The following is a 20400-nucleotide window of genomic DNA, read 5'->3' on the forward strand; positions in this document are numbered from 1 at the left end:
ATTAGAGAAAACAAAGTGAATCCCAGCAGTTTGGCTTGCAACCCTCTCATTCCCATTCCTGTGCTTTTTAAGAACATCCCACCCCTCACTCCTGCTTCATCATAAGCCACCCTACAATGGGCAGTGCATGTGGTGACAATTCTTTTGTGTACCAGGCGCTGAAGTAATCTTGCTCTGTCAAAACATGCCTTTGGAGTTTGCTTTGCCCAAGAGACGTAGGTGTCAACAGCTCCTATTTCAGTTTCTCCTTGTTAGAGTTTTTATATGGACTAGTTTGTCATCTGCTTTCTTGGTCCCTTGGGCAGCAGAGGCTAATTCTGCCCTCGGGGCCTCTTCTGAGGTAGGAAAAGTGGCATGTTCCTGGTGCTGATTCAATGAAACCGTGACACACAGCAGCGCTGCTCTGCTTTATAGCCCAAAGAGCATTTGAAATGGAATAAATCTTGCAACCCTGCTAAAACTGTGCCAGAATGCTTTTCAGGCTGGGTAAATATTAATAGCTGGCTGACATGAGTTTCTTGCAGACTGTCATCTCTAGCTTTAGCCACCTGGGGCAGGAGGATCTGCAGGGGGTATCTGGCCAAAGTCTGAGAGGCTCCTTCTCTCCTTAAGGGGGAAAAGGAACTGATAGTCACATCTCCAACATTGTTTCATACGGTGTCTGTTTAAGTCACCAGTCTGGGATTGGAAAGTCTGTGTTCCCATATCCTGTAGAAGAGTCCCTCTTACAGGATGAGGTTGTCAGGTCTTTGAAGACATTCATTGTCAGGCTGTAATTCCATCTGCAGCCTTGAGAATGATGATGTCTTGAGGGGTGATCTGCTTTGGTCCTCCCTTTGCATGCTGTGGGCTGATACACGACTGCTTTATTGGCATTCTTGATTTTCAGGTTTTTCTCTTTGAGCAAGAAGAGAGACTGGATGGAAGGCAAAGAAAATACAGTCAGTCATCAATGCAGAGTTTGCAGAACTGCCAAAATGAGATGCACACACTTTACTGCCTGATACAAAATGAATGTTTAATTCATTGTGCATAGCACATTAAATAAATATCACTTGGCCACCCTTTACCGAGGATGTGCTTGACCGTCGGCACCTCGTATCCTGGATGTAGTTTCTCGGGGTAGTTTTTATGGCAGGTTCTACAGTTTTGGGGAAATAACACTCAAAATACAATTCATTCAGTCTTGTCTGAAATGAGTTTTCAGTTTTGTAGCACCACGTTTGAATCCTTACATTTAAATGGCTGCTTGAAGACAGCCATCACAACCTGGCTTTTATAGAGTAATAAACTGCAATGTCATACACCAGATGGTAGCAACATGCAGCTACTGTGTACTTTTAGCTAAAGACCTTCATGTTTCTCCTCCATCTTCCATTCCTGAGAGATGCTGGCCTGTTCCCTGCATCCCATTCCAGGCTGGATCCACCGGCATACAGGTTCCCTAGGGGCTTACCCTCTGCTTAAGGAGGGGAGCACTCAAGTTCTAGGTCTGGCTGCACGAGGGGAACGGAAGTTTGCTTAACAATTATTCTTTTCCCTCAACAAACAGAGACTAATGGCTCTATCCCTTCTTTTTGTTGGATAACTACATCCGTTCCTTGGACTAACCAGCCAGAGAGTGAAGGGGAAGGGAGGGTAGCTGTGCATAACTGAGCTGCTGCAGGAGGGCTCCGGCTGCTTCTTGTTATAACAGGAGAAGAGCAGAAGGAAAATGTAACCACAGCCCTTGTAAATATGGATTTCCTGAGTAAACAGGGATTTGTGAAGTGCAAATCTCACCCACTGAAGTGTGTTACTTGTTGCAGGTTTAGGGACTCCATTCTGGTATATTGTTGCTGCTGCAATTAGAAGTTGCTGCTTCTAATTGTGCCCTTGAATACCCCTAATTTTGGGCCACCTTACTTCTTAAGATATTATTACATGACTACAGTGCCCTGTTTTTTCTGGGAAGATAAGAAGTTAGGATTAAATGAAGGAAGATGGGGGGAAGGATGACAATTCTTGACCACCATCCATTGCACTGTGTGGGGCTGTGGGCTCCTGCAGCCCCTCTGACAGCTTTCCCTACCAGTTCTGTGCTGCAGTGAGACCCACGGGATGCTGCTATTTGAGTTGTGCTAAGGAGGCTCCCACACCTCTCCAGCCATCTTCCCATTCCGCACTGACAGAGGGGCTGTCTCTCTTCCACGTGGTTCTTGGCTGGGAAGCGTTGCCTGTTCTGCCGAGGAAACCTGCTCCAGAAGCTCTTTAGCAGCACTCCCCCATCTTCAGGCACAGTTTCTGCTGCTTGTGTCCACGCCAGGACTTCAACATCAGGGAAACCAGAATGTTTGCACTGTGAGCTAATCTACTCCTTAAAGATGTTAGATACTATAATAAAACAGCTCAGCGGTGCATTGCAATTACCTTTCACATTTCGTCATGCTATGAACATTTTTGTCTTCTGAAACGAGGGCTGTATTTTTAGTACAGTGCAATCAAAAATGTCTGGCCAAGAACCTGATATAGTACCTAGGAAAATAGAAATATTCCTTTAAATGTCTTCCAGAGCTGTGGTTTCCTCTGAGTATTAAACTCCATTTGTTACGTCCTGATTACATACTTCGGTCTGGGTTATATAGGGCTTGGTTTTATAACTTCACATATATGGGCAGTTTGAGCTCTTCCTTGTATTTTTAATGACATAAAGCACAACCTAGACCTTTATTTTAGCATGATGTAAGCATAATTATTTAGTGGTCAAGTTCACATTCTTCTGTTTGCCACTGAGCCTTACGGATTATTATTGCTCTTTTTTTCTTTTTAATTATGACCAAAAGATTCATGCCTTTTAAACCCAAACCATTATGTCAGGGTAATGGCTTCTGTAAGTTGCAAGTAAAGAAAGAAACCTAACATCGAGCTGGCTAGCGCACCAGTGGAGTGGTTTTGACATCTGGATTTGACATCATCCAGCAGTGCCAGGAATTGGTGTGTCTCTTACCTGCATCCTGGTGAATTCACTTCCTTGACATTTTGCATCACTCAGGACACACAGTATTAGCAGTAATCCCAGCTGGTCTCATAAACCACTGCTCCTTACCATCTTCTGCTCTTTTCAAGTCTTCAGTATATCTCTTTTCCAAGCTGGCATTTATCACACAACTTCCTATCTAACATGGTACCTCTGCAGAGCTGCTCTAATCCCCTGCAGCTCACAAAGCTCCAAGTGCCACCTTGAGCAAGTAATCAGCTGTTGTTGTACCCTTTCTCATGCCTGTGAACCATCTGATGCCTGCCTAGTTGCTCTCCTATGGAACATGAAGCAAAACCAGAGCAGACCAGCTTGGGTAAATGTCCTTTCGAGGTAGTTTCCAGTCTCATTACTGAGTGGGAGTTGTCTGAAGGACAAGGGTGCTTTGGATAGGGGTATTGTTTGATGTGTGCTTTTTGATGTTGTGGGGTTGTTTTACTTTCCCAATGTGTTTTAGCCCTTTGAGAAGCTGGAGGAGCTGACATTCATGAGTTGGGTGGTTCCTTTCCCATTCAAAGTAGCCAGGATGGCTGCCATAGAAAAAGCTAACCTACAAGGAGCCCAAGGAGCTGGGATTTCAGGGCCGGGAAGACTGCTTTGACCTACTTGTGGACTCATTGCAAAACACTCTACATCTGCTGAGATGATGCTGTTATCCTGCTAGTGGGTCCCAAACCTTGGTCATTCCTCACTGCTACAGGAGACAGTGCTTTGTGTAAGGGGAAGGCAGCCACAGGCAGGCACCAACTGTGCTGGGTCTTCAGATTTGGGCCACACCAGCTCCAGCCAGAAACCTCCTTCTTTACAAACCTCTGGGTGTGAAAGCCCAGCCCTCAAGAACAGGCAGTTCTGGTGGTGAAAATCCACCTCAAGCAACGAGCAGTACAACATGTTGTGTAAATCACACATCTTGTCGCATCGCCCATCCAAAGTAAGGCAAAGAAGTATCTTTCCTGAGTTCATGGATTTAGCGGAGTTTGTATGCGATTCCTTTTAATCTCCTTCATTTTAGTCATGGTGCTTTATTTCCTAGGCTTTGTTAAGCTTGTGGTCTGACCATATTGATAGTCACTTCTAGTAGTTTGCTGCATACTAGTTTTAATATCCGGATATAGATTTCTTCAATATCCTGCAATGCCTTTCTTAGTGCTTTGTTGGATACTGCTAATGCTAAACAGTCTGTCATGCACCAGGCCCCCGAGCTACGGTTTAAAGTTAGCATAATGCTTTTCATCTTTGTGCAACACAGCCTGCTGTTATGTTTTGGGGTCTTTTTAGGACACAGAGTACTCAAAAGGAGCATCTTCCTTAAAAAGAAGTGCAAGATGACACAAGGATGCTATAAGCTTGCTTCTTCTGGTCTGCTGTTGTGCCTTCTCCCTTCTGCTCTCCCTCTTTGTCCAGCCATTGCTCCTCTCCTTTTTAATCTGTGGAAAAGAATCAGGGCAGTGCAGTGTTTCTGTGGAGAACAAAATGCTCAGGAGATCACCTCTGTATCCTTCTGGCTTAGAGATCTATAGAAACAAATGTCAGTTTGCTGTATAAAAAGATGGCATCTTGAAGAGACAGGGTCTGATTTGTCACCTCTGTTCCCGTGGCACTATTTGAGCTGTTGAATTTCTGTCAAGGTAGAAGACAGCTATTTTTCAAGCCAAGAGGTCGAACTCCCCTTAGAGACAGAGGGTTGTTACTCGCTGGTGTGCACTGAAACGCTTCTGCACCAGGTGTAGGATTGACTTCTCCAAACAGCAAAAAAGCCTTTGAACATCATATCATTGCCTTAAAACTAAAAGGAAGAAACCCATGCCCTCAGGCGTTTGACAGGAGGCCAGGCCTTGGAGCACAGCTGGAGACAGGCTCACAGGTTGCTAACATCTGCTTCTCGTGGGTGGATTCTATTTGGCTTTGGCATTCACATCAAGACAAGGCAAAGGCAGCAGGGGCACAGCTTGATGAAGAGTGTGGTCCAGCACCCTGTACCCTTGTCCTGCTGGCTCTTTGGTTGCGAAACACCCCAACAGTGAGAGGCAAAAGAGCCATGAGATGGGGTATGGGCATAGCTCCTCCTGTAGGCTTTAGAGAATGGTGCTGATAACGTTGGATTTAACATCCCAAATCAGGTCATTGCTGCGGAGTACTGAAGATGTCCCTGCGTGGAGTGAAGCCTTCCTCCCACCCGGAGCTCTGGGTGCCTCCAGGGCCTGCCAGATGAGCTGTGTTGAACAGTATTGCTATTTTAAGATGCAAATAGTGTGTCAGTGCCTGCTGTGCTTTGTGACACAAGGTGCTGTTCCCAGGGCTGAGTCAGCAATGGGGGACATGTCCTTATGCCGCCAGCTGAGCCTCTTCCCAAACACTTGCTCTCAGTAGTGGTCTGAAAGCTTGCTGTCGGCTGGGAGTTGGGAGTGCACCTATTTGCTCCTTGGGTTCACGTCAGAGCCCTTATTAGCTCCAGCTCAAAACCGCACTGAACTTGGGAACAACCCAGAGTTCAGATGCTACAAGTGTATCTCAGAAGAGTACTAAGGAAAATGCAGCAGAAAGTAGTCCTGTGTGTCCCTCTGAAAGCCCCATTGAAGGGCTCTGGCTCCCTCATGGACGTGCCTTGGTGGGACAGCAGAAGAACACAGTCCCCATCCATGCACCCTGCCCTCCTGGGCCGGTGGCCGCCTGCGTCTGAACCGCGGCGATTTATGACACCCCGAGGAAACGAGTGCCCGTTTCAATGCAGCTTTAAGCTGTCAGGCTGTAAATTGTCTTGGTTCAGGAGCTGCTTCAAAGCAGGCTCTCCTTCCGGCAGCAAGGAGAAGGCTCTTTTGGCAAGCCCAGCATAAGTCATTTGCTATTCATGAGTCAAATCCCTGAAATGTCCTCGATCAGCAACTAAAAATGGGTCATAAGGAGACAAGGCATTGCTGTCTGGTGAATGAAGCTGCTGCCTCAACCAGACTTCTCCATCTCTTGGCTAAAGCTGCTTCTGCTTTCTCACTGATGGCTTTTCCTCTCTGTTTGCCTTTCTCCATTGTCCTCAGCAGCATCCAGCACACACAAGGTTTCCTGATGCAATGGGACTTTGACCCAGTGGGCAAACCCACCCAGATCTCCTCCATGTTTCCCTGCTCCTCCCAATGACCCTGTTTCCCAGATGAGTGGAAAGCATTGATGGGGGTAAGGGAAAGCCACTCCTAAATTTCTTCTAAGCTGCCTAATTTCCAGATCTAGAAGGGCTGCAGTGCTCAAGGGAGAGGGAGAGCAAACACCAGCCGGGTGCAAGCAGAGACTTGCAGGCTGGAGGGATGGAGGCACCAGGTAATGATGACTGGAGATAACACACTGAGGTTTTGGAGCTGGGTCCCTTCACCCAGAACGGGATCTGCTTGGTCACAAACAGCAGAACAAAGCATCCTCCGTGTCAGAAGCAGAGAAATAAAGAAAACCCTATGAAGGGACCAAAAAAAGTCTCCCTGTGTACAAGTCTGATGTTCAAAAGGATGTTCATGTGTTGTGTGAGTAGCAGATCCTTCACCAAGCTTGGGGCTATTTGAGGTGGTGTTTCATTTATCCATTTCTAATGGTGGCTAACACATTGGCATTCAGCATAGCTGCATTTACTGTTCTCCACATCTCTTGCTTTAACTTAGGGCACTGCAAAAGCAGCAGTTGACTCTTCTTTTTCTCAGAGCTAGATGATGGATGGCGTACATCAGCGAAGCTTAAACACACCCGCTCAGAGGTGAGCCCCTTGGTTTGTCAGACTGTGTCTAATGCAAGAGGCACTTGGTTACCGAGCCCTGCAGGGTAACACTGCTCGTTACTTCTCCAAACTGTGCCAGACAGCAATCTTCCAGAAAACCTCAGACCATATACAGTTAGCCAGCAACACTATGTGAAGTCTTTAACCATATTTGAACGAAGGGGCTAACTTGGACACAGCAAGGAGGGAAATGCCAGTCTGCCTGACAGCTCGTTTTCAGAATGAGAAAGTTGTTCCACTGACAGGAGGACAATAAAAAGCTGTGGCTCTGTAGCAAGTTGTTGCCTTTCTTCTAGTTCAGAGCGTGCAGGGAACTGCAGAGGAAAGGGCTGCTCCCAAACCTGTGCCCGTGTAGCTGTGCTTTCCCTTCTTTCACTGCTCCTCTTTCACCACGTTTCTTCCTGGGGTGTTGAATCTGCACCCACCCTGTGACCCCTGTCCAAATGAGGCTCCAGTTTGCATTAGTAAATGGCTACTTTCTCCTGAAACGTGCCCTGTTTTAAATGGATTATCCCTAGTGCTTCAGTGGAGAAAGTAATAAAAATAGGTGACCTTTTGTAGTTAAGAGCTATTAATGCACAATTTATGGGGTTTTTGAGGTACAGGGCATGAAAGTCCAAGTCTTGAGAAATCCTCACCCCTCTGAATGGGCAGATATTGATTCCCAAGCAATCAAAGAGCTGTATCTGTATAACCAAACTACTGTGTATTGTATAACCAAACTACTGTGTATTGTATAACCAAACTACTGTGTATTTTATAACCAAATGGAAACCACTGTGTATTTTACTGCGTGTCATTGTGTATTGCTATTGTGCAACAAGGGTTGCACAGATTTTAGGTGGCAGACAGAGACCGTGTCACTGTATGGTTTTGGCAGTGCCATGTCTACGCTGGATGGTGTGCGTGTGTTTCCCAGGGATGAGCCAACAGGCAGATTCTGGTTTGAAACTCACACAGGCTTCACGTTGATGTTATGGGCACCAGAAGAACACTTTCGCAATCATGGCATCTCACTGTGGAAACTGTGTCTGTGGCGTTACCACCCGATGCTCTCGTAAAGCCACGTTATTCCAGGGCCAGGGCTCAGCTGTCAGATCTCCGTGGGCTGCCTGAGCCATGTGGCTTCTCCACATGAAACAAGGGTTTGTGGCTTTCATCCCCCTGCCCTCCTCTGAGCAATCCTGAAACAATTCTTTTGGCAACCCAAGCTCTGTGCACGCGTTTAAAACGCACACTGCAGAACAATGCTGTGCGGCTTCAGTGAACCCTGGAAGCTGCTCCCCGTGTGAAACAAGCTGGTGATTGAGTCCAGGCCCTTGCAGACAGGCTTGAAACCAGCTCCAGAAATGGTGGCTCTGGGTGAAAAGCCAGACTGAAGATGAAGAACCGATCTGAGCTCGCAGTGAAACCCTCTGCCTCTGTCACAAGTGTTACGTCTGGATTGGGTACCGGTTCTGTGGGAGTTAGTGAGGAACTGCATCACTTGGTCTTATATTCACCAGCAGGAATAGAAGATGTTCTTTTAAATCCAGCTTAATTTAGGAGAAGCAGACGGAGTAGATTGAGTTCCTGCCTCATTGCTGGATGGCTTGGAGGGGCGTCCTGCTGACAGTGGTCCCGGGCAGGAAACCCAGCCCTGCCTCACTGCTGGCTCCCCTCCCGCTGGGAGGCCAACAAAGGCAGCAGCCTTGCTGCAGCAAGCAGAGGGATGTCGTGGTCCTTGCTTTTGGGGGCTGTTATATGGTTAATCACAGGCCCTGGTGCCTTGTGCTCAGTCACCATGGCTCTTCCTAAGCTTGCCGAACTGGAGAGGTGGCAGGGATATGTGCTATGGCCAGTGCTCTTCAAACTGTGCTGAGTTGCTAACAGGGTTGGCTGTCAGACAGGGGGATCTTTCATTTGGTATAAGTCATCTGGATTCCCAAGTTGCTGCTTGCAGGCTGTTTTGCTAAAGGGCTGTGGGTATTAAATCACCTTAAGTACTGGGTGTCTTCAGCATGACCCTGGGAAAAGCTGTTCTTGAGCATCACTCTGGAGCACTCGTTAAAATCTAAGCCTGGAGGAGAGATGAATGTGCCATCAGGTTACACAACAGCGATCCAGCCGTCACCTTGTCAGTTGTGCTGTTTGCAAACCAGGTGACACCAGTGGCACTTGAGGAGATCCACACTTTGATCCAGTGTGTCCACATGGATTCAGTGAGGCCAAGTGAATGGAATTAGCTCACTCTCCAAGGTTTAAGTAAACTGTGTTTCAGACATCCCTGCCAGCACGAGGTGGTGCATGGCTGCCACCTCCTATGGACAGGTCACCACTGGTTTGCAAGGGGTTTCAGGAGTGTGTCCTGAACAATGCACAGCAGCATTATTGTGGCAGCGGGGAGGAGGGCTCACTAGTAGAGAAATCAGAAACCCAATATACTCCCAGTTTTCTGTCGGTTTTCATTAGCTGATATTGATGCTGCTGGCACAGAAGAGATGTTACTATCAGTTGTTAGGAAAACATAAAGCAGGCTGATTTCTAAATGCAGCTGTGAATGAAGCTCTGTCACTTCCAGACTGTTCCTGGCACTACAGGTTCAAAGGGCTGCAGCTTTGACACAGGCAGTTCAGCAGCTGGCCTTTCGTTAGGGATTTTGTCCAGCATTCCCAGCTCCCCGCTCACCCCTTTCCCAAAGATGTATTGGTGCCACAAGTGTGAGGGATCAGGAACAGCAAGCATGGCCTCTTGCCATCAAATGGGAGCTGTGTCCCTCCTCATCTAACGTGGTGCTGCTTAAGCTGGAAGTGCCTAAGGTCTTGAAATGACTGTTTTGAAAACACCCCCCCACCTCTTTACAGGCAGGGAAGAGCTGCAGCAGCAGCAGCTCTTGTGGGGCCAAATCGTCACCTAATTCAATTCACAGTAGTCTCCTGTGAAGGCTTGGAGAGATTTAGGGCTTTGCACTGATGTGACCGCTCCGGTACCCTCCTTCGGCCCGGACCTGTTACTGACAGTGTCTCCATGTAGGGCACTGTGTACCTGCTATGGGGAGGGGGTTCCAGCAGCATCTTGCAGCAAAAGGAAGCTGTGCTGGTGATGTGGGGAAGGCTGAAGGGCTGGATCCTGCAGCCAGCTCCATTGGGGCCAATCCTTCCCCCAGGGTTCTTGCAGAATGTGGTACTGGAGACCTGGTCTGGTGTGTGCTTCGAGGTCGCTGCTGTCCCCATCCAGTCTGGCACAGAGGCTACACTGCTCTGGCTTTATTTCTGATGTTGGGATGATGTTGGGATGATGCATGGATGCCTGGGCTGCAGCTGGAGCTTCTCCAAGCAGAGGGGTTCTTCTCCACCCTCTCTGTAAGCAGCAGCTTGTGGTAGCCTTTCCAAGTGTTTTGGGACCCAAAGGGTTCAGCATCCATAATGGCTTGCATCTCCTACAAAGATGTGGGAAGTAGCTCCCAAATAGGAATCTGTGAATTCCATGGACAGAAGTATTTCTAAGTGATTACATTACTGCTTCTTGAGAACATATGGTGGAAAATCACGCCACGGTCCAGAAGGTCTTCTCTTTCTGCTCATCATCTCCATGAAACTGCCCTCCAAGGGTCATGTTCTGTTCCTCTGAATTCTTAACACTTAGCATGAGAAAGAGCAGATCCAGACTTCCAGGGCTGCAGCTCTTTCTTTCGTGAGCCTGTTGAAATCCATAATGAAAGCCAGGTTTTCCTTGTACTCTGTACTAGAGTCCCCAAGTGTGGAGTTGACAGCAAGAAAAAGAAATCCCAAGACCTGCTATATTCAGTATATTCGGTGGGCCAGAAATTTGGCATCATCCCTGAGCCTGGCCTTTAAATGAACAGATCAGTGGCGAGTCGCTGCATCCTGGGTTTTGTTTGGATCTGGGACAGAGCCTGACCCTCTCTGCTGGAGTGGGAGAGCTGAATCATTTGCCCTGTGGGTCAAAGCCTTAATTTAAGCAAGGGAGAGCCATGTGCAGCACAGCAGTTTGCACCAGGACTCCTAATTTGGAAGTTGAGCTAGACACGGACTTTGAGCAGACTTTCTCAAGCAATAGCAATGATAATCATTAGCACCTATAATATTGTGCTGCTTTAACATCCGTAGCATAGAGCATTTGTTACTATTTAGTGGTGTCTTATTTGGTTTTGTTTCTGTTGAATAAGAGCCTTCTGGAAGAAAACCCTGTAGCTGCATCCTGCTCTCCTATAGTTTGCATGGGTAAATCTAAATACCCTAAACCGGCACATTCTGCTTTATCTGGTTACTGCTAAAGGACAAAATGCTTTCAGGTTGTGTCTGGTTTGTGCCTTTAATGCATCAATCTGTCTCCCTAGAGAAGGAGTTCCAGGTCTCATGGAGTGCACAATGGCACCTGTACAGTTTGCTCATCAGATACACCCAAGGGGAAGGATGTTTCACTAAATGGGCGACTACCTTCTTTGGAGAGTGTTTTGTGTTTGCACTACTCTTTTCTTTACACAACTCATCCCCCTTACCCAGAATAGGCGAGACATGAGATCATCCCCCTTCATGACTAAGAGGAAACCAGGCTCCTCTGTTTTTACCTAGATTTAGACCAGGAAGATGGAGCTCAGTTTAATACAGGGCCACGAGAGGTTCTCTGCTGCCTCAGTTCCAAATGCTCTGGATTGCTCCTGTGTGTAGGTTTGAGGTAATGAGATTGTCAAGTCAGAGGTGAAGCACATGATGTCAGTTTTGAAGACACATTCACCCTTGCAGGTTTTCTTCTTTCTCTTGCCAAGCTGGGAGTACTTTAAAGGCTACTTGGGTTGAGAAACCGTAAATGAGTAAGTAATTTTTAAGCTCTTTTACTTGCTTAAACAAGAAAGGATCTGGAGAAGGACAGTTGTTCAATTAGACAGCTACTTGGGATTGCTAACAAAAGACTGAACTCCAGCAGTACCTCCTAATTCACAGATTCCTTGGGAATTCAATGACCTTGAGTTTGCTCTGCTTGAAATCTGCCTTAGATACTTGGCTTCCCTTCTGGAGTACTTTGGAGAGGAGAGTGGTGCAGAAGGCGCTGGGAGGCTCGAGTGAGACAGGCTCTGTTTCGGTTATATCATATAAGAAGAGGCAATTGTGTTGTACAAACGAACTCCTTGCTTCAGAGGATGCTTGGAGTTATTGCACTCAGAGGTCGCAGTATATCCCAGCCGGATCTGCCCCTGCTGCTGCAGGAGTCTGCTGTGGAATACCCAGTACTGCCTGTTGGGGATGTCCAGCTGATTCTCTTGATCCTCTTTAGTTTACGAAACAAAGCGAATGTGAACCCATGATACATGATGAAATCCGTGTCAGAAGTCACTCGTCTGAGGAATCACAGCGTTTAACTGTGCTCCAGAGCTCGGGGCTTCACTGGTCAGCTGAGAGGGAAGTCTCATCTCCCATCACCAACTGGTGTTTCCTGCATCCTTTCCTGTAGTGGCAACTGGGGAGGTTACAGGGATGAACGAGAGGCCAAGTTCAGTGGAAATGGGTGTTTATCCATTACTTCCCTGTGTTTGTCTCCATCATAATAGCTCTGCCCAGGAGTGACTTTAGTAATGTCAGTGATTGGCTGTGGGATTGCACATAAAGCATTGGGATTTAAAACAGAAAGAGCATCATTAATAAGAGCCCTGAATATCCAGGGCTGTATCCAGGGAGGTCAGTACAGGGTCCCCATCCACAAAAAGCCAGTCAGCCATAAACAAAGACCCACTTGCTTCTTTCCATTGGGTCTCCCTGCAAAATTCTTTATCAACTTAGCTATATGGGTGATTTGAAAACCAGAAACCCAGTGATCTGTTGTGTTTAATCACTGCAAAGTGGCAAAGCTGTGTTAGTGCAGCGACGGTTATTTCATACCACTTAGGATGTGGGTGCAAAACATCGTTTCCTTTCACTTAACCAACTGACAGGAGCTGCCCCCTCGCACCAGTACAGCTGCAACTGTGGCAAGAGGAGCAAGGAGGAGATGGGTATGAGCATCCTGCATAGTTTTAGCTGCAGAGCTGTGGGGCAGGGGAAGAACAGGTCCCTCCAAAGAGGGACCTGCAGGCTCGTGTCCTCCCGTGCTAGGTGACATTGACCATCTTTCAGGCTTTTCATTCCTTTGGCTTTGTATTTAAAGCACATCTTGGGCATTTCGAAGCCTGCCGTACAACATGTCTTGTCCATGCTTGCTTTTCATGAGACCTGTGGGGCTGCGTTTGCAGGGCTGTGGCAGCACAATCTGGAGCTGTGAGAGAAAGCCCTCAGGGGCTGATCCGTGGCTGCGGGCCAGTTTCTGCATAAACTGGTCTTATTTTTAAAGTCCATTTTCTCCAGTACACTTTTTTTTGGCCTGCAAAAGACTTCTTCATTTAAAACGGCGAACGTAACACTCTCTCCTTTCAGTTGGTCCTTTGGACACGAGCCAGTAGTGCCCACAACAGCTGTACCACAGTTTAAACATTCAGTCTCTAATGGTTTGGGGAACATTAGGGTTTTTAAGGCTTCAACAGGTCTAGAGTAAATAGTGGTCAAGAAAGAGTAGCTCTTCTTTGTATCCCTGTGCTCAGTGCTCTGCGCTAGAATAAAGCATGCTTAGAATATAATCAGTGCAAAATTAATATCCATGAAAGGTTCTTTTTTGGGGGAGAATCACAGAGAAACCTGTTTGACTAAAAGAAGAGTTTGCAAGAGTCTGGTAACAGGCATGGGGAAGCTTGCATGTAGTGTCTGTGGGAGACGTGCGTGTCCTGGCCTTGTGTCACTCCCCACGTGTGTGTTAATGGTGGAACAAATAGATTACAGGTATTGCTTTCTCTGCTGTCTTCTCCTACCCATCTATTAACAATACACACAGGGATAACTGATTATTTTCTCTTCGCTGGTTTCCAGTATTGTGTGGAGTCAAAAGCCCATGTGTGCTAATACATCCATAGAGTTCTGGACCCAAATGAGGTGGAAACCACATCAGCAGTGATAGGCAATGGTCGGGCATTGCCCTTGTTAGCGATTGAACCCAATGCTGAGGACTGTCACTGCCTAAAGGATAGAAACAAATGGGTGTTGGTGGAGCTGTCAAACCATATGGAAGGAGCTGCTCATTTCTTTCAAGCTGTGTAGATGTGGGTGACAAAAGCCAATCCATGTGGAGCTCCTTATCGTGAAGGAAAGCCCATGGGCATCACAGCGTTTCTGTGGCTTAGGGTCAGTGTGCGCAGGCACCTTGGCCCAGGAATGGTTAAATTGCTCTGCTGCTCACTGGCCACTTGGACTTCATTAACAGCACTTCATGCCAATGTGCAGAAACAGCTTGTAAGTCATTGTGCTCTCTGTAGGGAGCTGATTAACCCCTTCCCATACCCTTCCATGTATGGGGTGTCCCTTGGCTCCTAGATGGGCGATCAGGACTGCAGGGTGCTGTCACATCCCATGCCTGCTGCAGCTTGCTGAATGCGAGGAGCCAAGAGGGACACTGGGATAGGAGAGGGGGAGACTTCATAGGAAAAACAATGGAAGTGCCAGCCTGGCAAGGCACTGAAAACCAGGCTTATATAAAAGCCTGGCTTCTCTGGTGCTTCTCATTAGCAGGGTTGGCCGGAGCACAGGATTTGTTACAGTTGTCACCTTTTTGGCTGGAGCAAGGTGACCGTTAGTAGATGCTTCAGTTGTAAATTGCTTTGCCTCGAAGCAGAAGTCTCGCTGAGATCTGTTTTATTTCCAGCTCCCTTGTCAAAGTTAGCTTATGTTTTGGAAGAGACAAGGACTAGTATTAAAGGGTCACACGTTAAGCAGCCCAGCTCAGAGGTTACTCCTGCATGGCAAACCAGAGCTTTCAAATGCGCTTGTTAATCTGACTTAGGGCCATTTGTTAGGGATTCGTATCTTTACTTCCATTGGGAAGTTTCATAACATTTTCCTACCCATCGGTATTCTATTAAAACTTGTGTTGTATAACCAAAAAGCTTTCCTGCTTCTCCTGGTTTCCTCCTGTAGCTAATTCGGAATGCCCTAGCTAGCAGCTTCGGAGCAAAGGCATTCCGGCTGCATGGGCTTGATGTTGGTTTCTTATAAATTCAAAGCAAGATTTGACATTCAGCCTTATTGTCAATTTTCCTTGAAATAATAGTTGCCTGGTGACATGATTTAAGGACTTCCATCGAGTGGTGCAGCCTGGGCCTGTAGTTGTGGTGTAGTTCAAGTGTCAGTTAAACCCCTTAACCACGTGCATTTAATACTTCTAGTTCTCTTCGTATACAGTGTTAGAGAGGATAGATCAGTGGAGTCAGTGAAAATACACGTGTGGGTCCTGCAGTGCTGGTCTGATCTTGCTGTGTGAGCTCTCCATTGTAATAAATAGTTCTTACAGGACTGACTGTCAGTGGGTGTGATTTGGGGTCTAGAGCCCCTAACAGAAGCAGCGAGGTTCAAAGTGGACAAAAAATGAAGTGTTATTAGTGGAGGAAACAATATTAGGGATACAAATGAATGGATGGTGGAAAAAACGTGCTTCTTGGGAAAGCACGAGGCTCACTCAGCTTGGATAACTGCTAAACACGGGATTAGGCCACTGGACGTCTGCCTGTAGCACGCTCTTCAATCCTGCATGACTTCTGAAGGGATACACATCTTGACAGGCAGCTCATCTGTGGCTTGCCAGGAGGCCGTCGCCAAGATGTTCTCCTTTGGCCACGTTGCTGTATGGGATCTATCTCATCTATCTGTATGGGATCTATCTAATAAGAGGCAGCTGTTGGCCTGAATTGCTCACAGGCAGTGTGAAAGAGGCAGGAATCACTTGGGGATGAGCAGGCAACAAAGTGAAGTTGAGCAAGAAAGGAGAAGGGATGGGGGATTGGTGGTGACCCATGACAAGAATTGTTCTTCCTTTCCCAGCCTGGCTGGAATTCCTCCCTCCCTCCTTCGAAATGAATGACATTTGTTGGGATTCAGATCCACACGAGCTGCTCCAAGCAGAGGCAGGTCACTCCTGTGCTGTCCACAGGGATATGCTGAACTTCAGGTTTCAGCGTGCACACATCTGGTTTGGTAAGGTAGCAGCAATGAAATCCAGGTGTGTGTTTATCCCTTAGGTTCAACGTCTGCCCACAGTAATGGGAAAAATGCAAGTGCAGGCCCAGTAAAACAGGACTTGGGCTGGGTCTGACCAGCTGGTAGAAGCATCACTCGTGCTGCCTTTTAGTGCTGGGGTTAATTGCCATCGTTTTGAGTCATTCTCTCTTTTGCTTGTCCTTTGATCTTAGCTCTTTGCTAATCTTTATGGTTTTTTGCATGTGCTTTATCACCTTTTACAGATAACAAATTCCTGCTGATAATGTAGGCTGGACCCTATATTGAATGAAGCAATCATGTCAGGTCCTGGGGCACTGTTGTGACATGGAATCAGCCTGTGATCTTTTAAATGTCCATTGTCTGCTGTATACTTTGGCCTTGGGGGGGTGTTTACCTTGTTTTTGGTTTCTTTTTCCAGTTTATATTCCATGTTATCACTCTGCTTTGCACAAGCCTTTCCTTTTATCAGCCAGTGCCTGAGCTACTGAAGACTGTAAAGCTGGTTTGTCTGCTTGAGTTCTGGGTTTCCATTAGGCTGGTGAATATAATGGTAATCTCACTATCTTCTCGTTTTGAAATAGCAATTTCCACTCTAAGGATGCTTTATCCTAGTGTATATACACATCCTGTCTTACCTGGAACTACTGCTCAGAACCTCAGAGGCGTTTTACTTTCTATTGGCATTTTTAAATGACAGGGGGACCATAGCTTTGCATTGTAGCACTTGAGAGAATGGATTTGGCATCTTGACTAAAACATTTAGCAAGGCTTTTTAGTGCTTAAACAGCATTTGGGTATTAAGTAAGATGCTTGATTGCTGTCTACTTGGATCCTTTTTATTGCTCTTTATTATTATTAAATCCATGGGAAGGAGACAAATAGGAAGAGTTTTGTAATGAACCCTTCATGGGCTTTTTTCCTGGTGATGCTTTGGTGCTGTGAAAAACTGTGCTTACAGTGGACTTACTGCTCAGTTGTGCCGAGGGTGCTATCCCTGCAATGGGCTGTAGTAATCCCAAATCCGCGGTGGATGCTTCTTTCACCAGTTTACAGTGCATAATCCTCTTCATTTCCTTGAGTAGCAGCTGGTATCACTCCAACCTGTGCCTAAACCCAAGAACAGCTTAGTCAGAAAGCCTTTTGGCCCTGCGAGCAAGGAGTTTTCTCCCAGCATGGGCTAACTTTCCCAAGGACAGCACTGCTGAGCCTTTAACTTCTCCCATCTCTCTTCCAGATGCAGCAGCTGTTCTATGAAAACTATGAGAAGAACAAGAAAGGTTATATCCGAGACCTGCGGAACAGCAAGATCCACAGAGCCATAACCCTGCACCCCAACAAGAACCCCCCGTACCAGTACAGGCTGCACAGCTACATGTTGAGCCGCAAGATCGCGGAGCTGCGGCACCGCACCGTGCAGCTGCACCGGGAGATTGTCCTCATGAGCAAATACAGCAACACAGAAATCCACAAGGATGACCTGCAGCTGGGGATGCCCCCCTCCTTCATGCGATTCCAGCCCCGCCACCGGGAAGAGATCTTGGAGTGGGAGTTCCTGACTGGAAAGTATTTGTATTCAGGTGCTGACGGGCAGCCCCCTCGGAGGGGAATAGACTCTTCCCAGCGTGAAGCGCTGGATGACATTGTCATGCAGGTGATGGAAATGATCAACGCCAACGCCAAGACCCGGGGGAGGATCATAGACTTCAAGGAGATACAGTATGGCTATCGCAGAGTGAATCCCATGTATGGAGCAGAGTACGTGCTGGACTTGCTGCTCCTGTACAAAAAGCATAAGGGGAAGAAGATGACCGTCCCCGTCAGGAGGCATGCGTACTTGCAGCAGACCTTCAGCAAGATCCAGTTCATGGAGCACGAGGAGATGGACGCCAAAGAGCTGGCCAGCAAAATCAACCAGGATTCTGGATCCTTGTCTTTCCTCTCCAACTCACTGAAGATGTTTGTTCCCTTCCAGCTCAGCAGGTCGAAAGTGGAGAGGAAGGAGCTCAAAGACAAGAAGATCAACATCCTGATTCCTCTCTCCGGGCGGTTTGACATGTTCACAAGGTTCATGGGGAATTTTGAGAAGACATGCCTCATTCCCAACCAGAACGTCAAGCTGGTTGTCCTGCTTTTCAACTCCAACTCCAACCCGGACAAAGCAAAGCAGATCGAGCTGATGAGAGATTATCGCTCCAGATACCCCAAGGCTGACATGCAGGTGTTACCGGTGTCGGGGGAGTTCTCGAGGGCACTGGCTCTGGAAGTTGGATCTTCTCAGTTCCAGAATGAGTCTTTACTTTTCTTCTGTGATGTTGACTTAGTGTTTACGACAGAATTCCTCCAGCGGTGTCGAGCCAATACAGTTTTGGGTCAACAAGTCTACTTCCCCATCATTTTTAGCCAGTATGATCCAAAGATTGTTTATAGTGGAAAAGTTCCTAGTGACAATCATTTTGCCTTCACCCAGAAAACAGGTTTCTGGAGGAACTATGGCTTTGGTATTACCTGTATTTACAAAGGTGATCTTCTCCGAGCAGGTGGCTTTGATGTCTCCATCCAAGGTTGGGGCCTTGAAGATGTAGACCTGTTTAACAAAGTCATTCAAGCTGGCTTAAAGACTTTCCGAAGCCAAGAGGTTGGAGTGGTCCATGTGCATCACCCTGTTTTCTGTGACCCTAATCTTGATCCAAAACAGTACAAAATGTGCTTGGGGTCCAAAGCCTCAACATATGGGTCCACACAGCAGCTGGCGGAGATCTGGTTTGAGAAAAACGACCCAAATTTGGGGAGAAGCAGCAATACGAATGGCTCCGTGAGGACAGCCTAATGTCCAGCTATGCTGGAAAAGACTTTTTTTTTAATTATCTAATTTATTTTTTGGGAAAAAAAAAGAAAAAAAAAAGAAAGTTTTTTGATAATTCACTTTTAAAAGACCACACAGGATATATTTTAGAAATCATCGTTGTTTTCGTACAAAGCTCTCATTTGGAGAAGAACAAAGGTTTCTTTGTTGTGGTGGTTTGGGTTTGGAACCAAACTCTGATCAATCTTTGCCTTCAGACGAACCCAGAGACGTTGCAGAGTTCCTGATCGCCGGAAATCTGACTTGAATTCCAATTTCCTTAAGAACAAAAGATTGTTTCGTGCTTTGTTCCGTCGCTGTCTTCGTCGTCGGGATTCCCTAAGTCGGGACCTGGCAAGTGACAACCTGGTGTCTATGTGTGTGGTTGTGGCTGCTGCCGCGCACGGCCTCTGCTGCTCTTGTGAAGGATGAGCTCTTGGATTGAGGTTGACCCAACCCAGTCAGTGTGGTGGTGATGAGGGTGAATCACGGGAAGGGCTTTTCCCTAAAGGCTGATTATTCCAGTTTAAAAACACACTTCCAGACAACTCCAAGGCAGGGCAGAAAGTGAGCACAACCTGTCCATCAGTCCTGTAGGAATCTTTGTCTTTTCTGTTTGGTCCATGTATTGATGTAAGGATCCACGGTGGGTTCTGGGTGTTATCCTCAACTGTCCTGTCCAGAGTCAATGTGGTCAAGGAATGCCGGAGCATCACGAGGGGATGGGAAATGGGAATCTCTTGCAGCAAAGCGCCGGCACGCAGCGAACAACGGGAGATCCCTGAGGAGCATCTCCTCCACTGAGCGTGCTGCATCCCAGTTCGGCCGGGTTCATGGTGTTACTGGGAATGGTTCCATTGGATTTCCTAGGTTTGCTTTGGGACTATGTTTTTTCCTGTATCGGATAGACCGTTAATTTATTTAATATCCATTGGTTTAGGTTCTTGACCTCTCCTTGAATATCTGTTAGTCATTTGAATATTTTATATATATATATATGTGTGTGTAAATATATATATATATATTAGGAATGTATTGCATCTTCCCCCTGATAAGGTAGTCGTGTACATCAGCCTTGCAGTAAATGATCTCCAAAGATTACTTTCTACAATATTTTTTCATGGATCTTTATTTTTTTCCTTTTCCCCCCAAAAAAAACCTGTTCTTTGATGTTTTTTGGAATGACTGCAGTTAAGCTTAGGAATTGCTTTGGGATTCTCAGAGGAACTGGGGATGGGGAGGCCGAACGCAAGGGAAGTGCGCTCCCTTGTGAATTAACACCTAGCAAGGTAAGAGAAAACACACAAAGTGCCTTAAAGCCAGAAAGGGAACCCTTTACCTGACACTTAGTGGGTGGACACTGGCATTGCAGCTGGGACCTGCCTGTAAGCACCTGGCTCAGCAGAAACAAGAACCAGAAACCAGCAAACGAGTCTATTTTTCTATGGTGCCCTCCGTGACCATCTCGTGTCATTGCTCTCTTTGGGAAGTGGAGACCAGGGAAGGAACAGAAACCGATGCTGAGGTCATTGCCGTGTTTGAAGGAATCTTGTGGAGTAATTGCTGTTCCAGTAGGAGAAATAACCATTGTTTACACGTGTATGGACTATGAACTGCAGCTAGCATAGAGTCGATGGCTTATAACGTTCATCGTATTGGTGGCAGTCCCAAGGATGTAGGTACTTGGATGGATTCAGTGCATGGAAAAAGTTTTTCT

At 46.8% G+C, this 20400-nt stretch overlaps 1 protein-coding gene across 1 annotated transcript in view; it reads left to right on the forward strand.

Annotated features, from left to right (window-relative positions):
* Window positions 1-18720, forward strand: part of CHSY1 (chondroitin sulfate synthase 1) — a 73115-nt gene extending 54395 nt beyond the window's left edge. Inside the window, exon 3 of the mRNA XM_034066480.1 lies at window positions 17076-18720. Within this exon, the coding sequence (XP_033922371.1) occupies window positions 17076-18668 (1593 nt within the window). The 3' untranslated portion in view covers window positions 18669-18720. The remainder of the gene's footprint in view (window positions 1-17075) is intronic.
* Window positions 18721-20400: the final 1680 nt, after the last annotated feature.

This window comes from Melopsittacus undulatus, chromosome 9 (assembly GCF_012275295.1).
Source record: "Melopsittacus undulatus isolate bMelUnd1 chromosome 9, bMelUnd1.mat.Z, whole genome shotgun sequence".
In the NCBI taxonomy this organism is placed as follows: domain Eukaryota; kingdom Metazoa; phylum Chordata; class Aves; order Psittaciformes; family Psittaculidae; genus Melopsittacus; species Melopsittacus undulatus.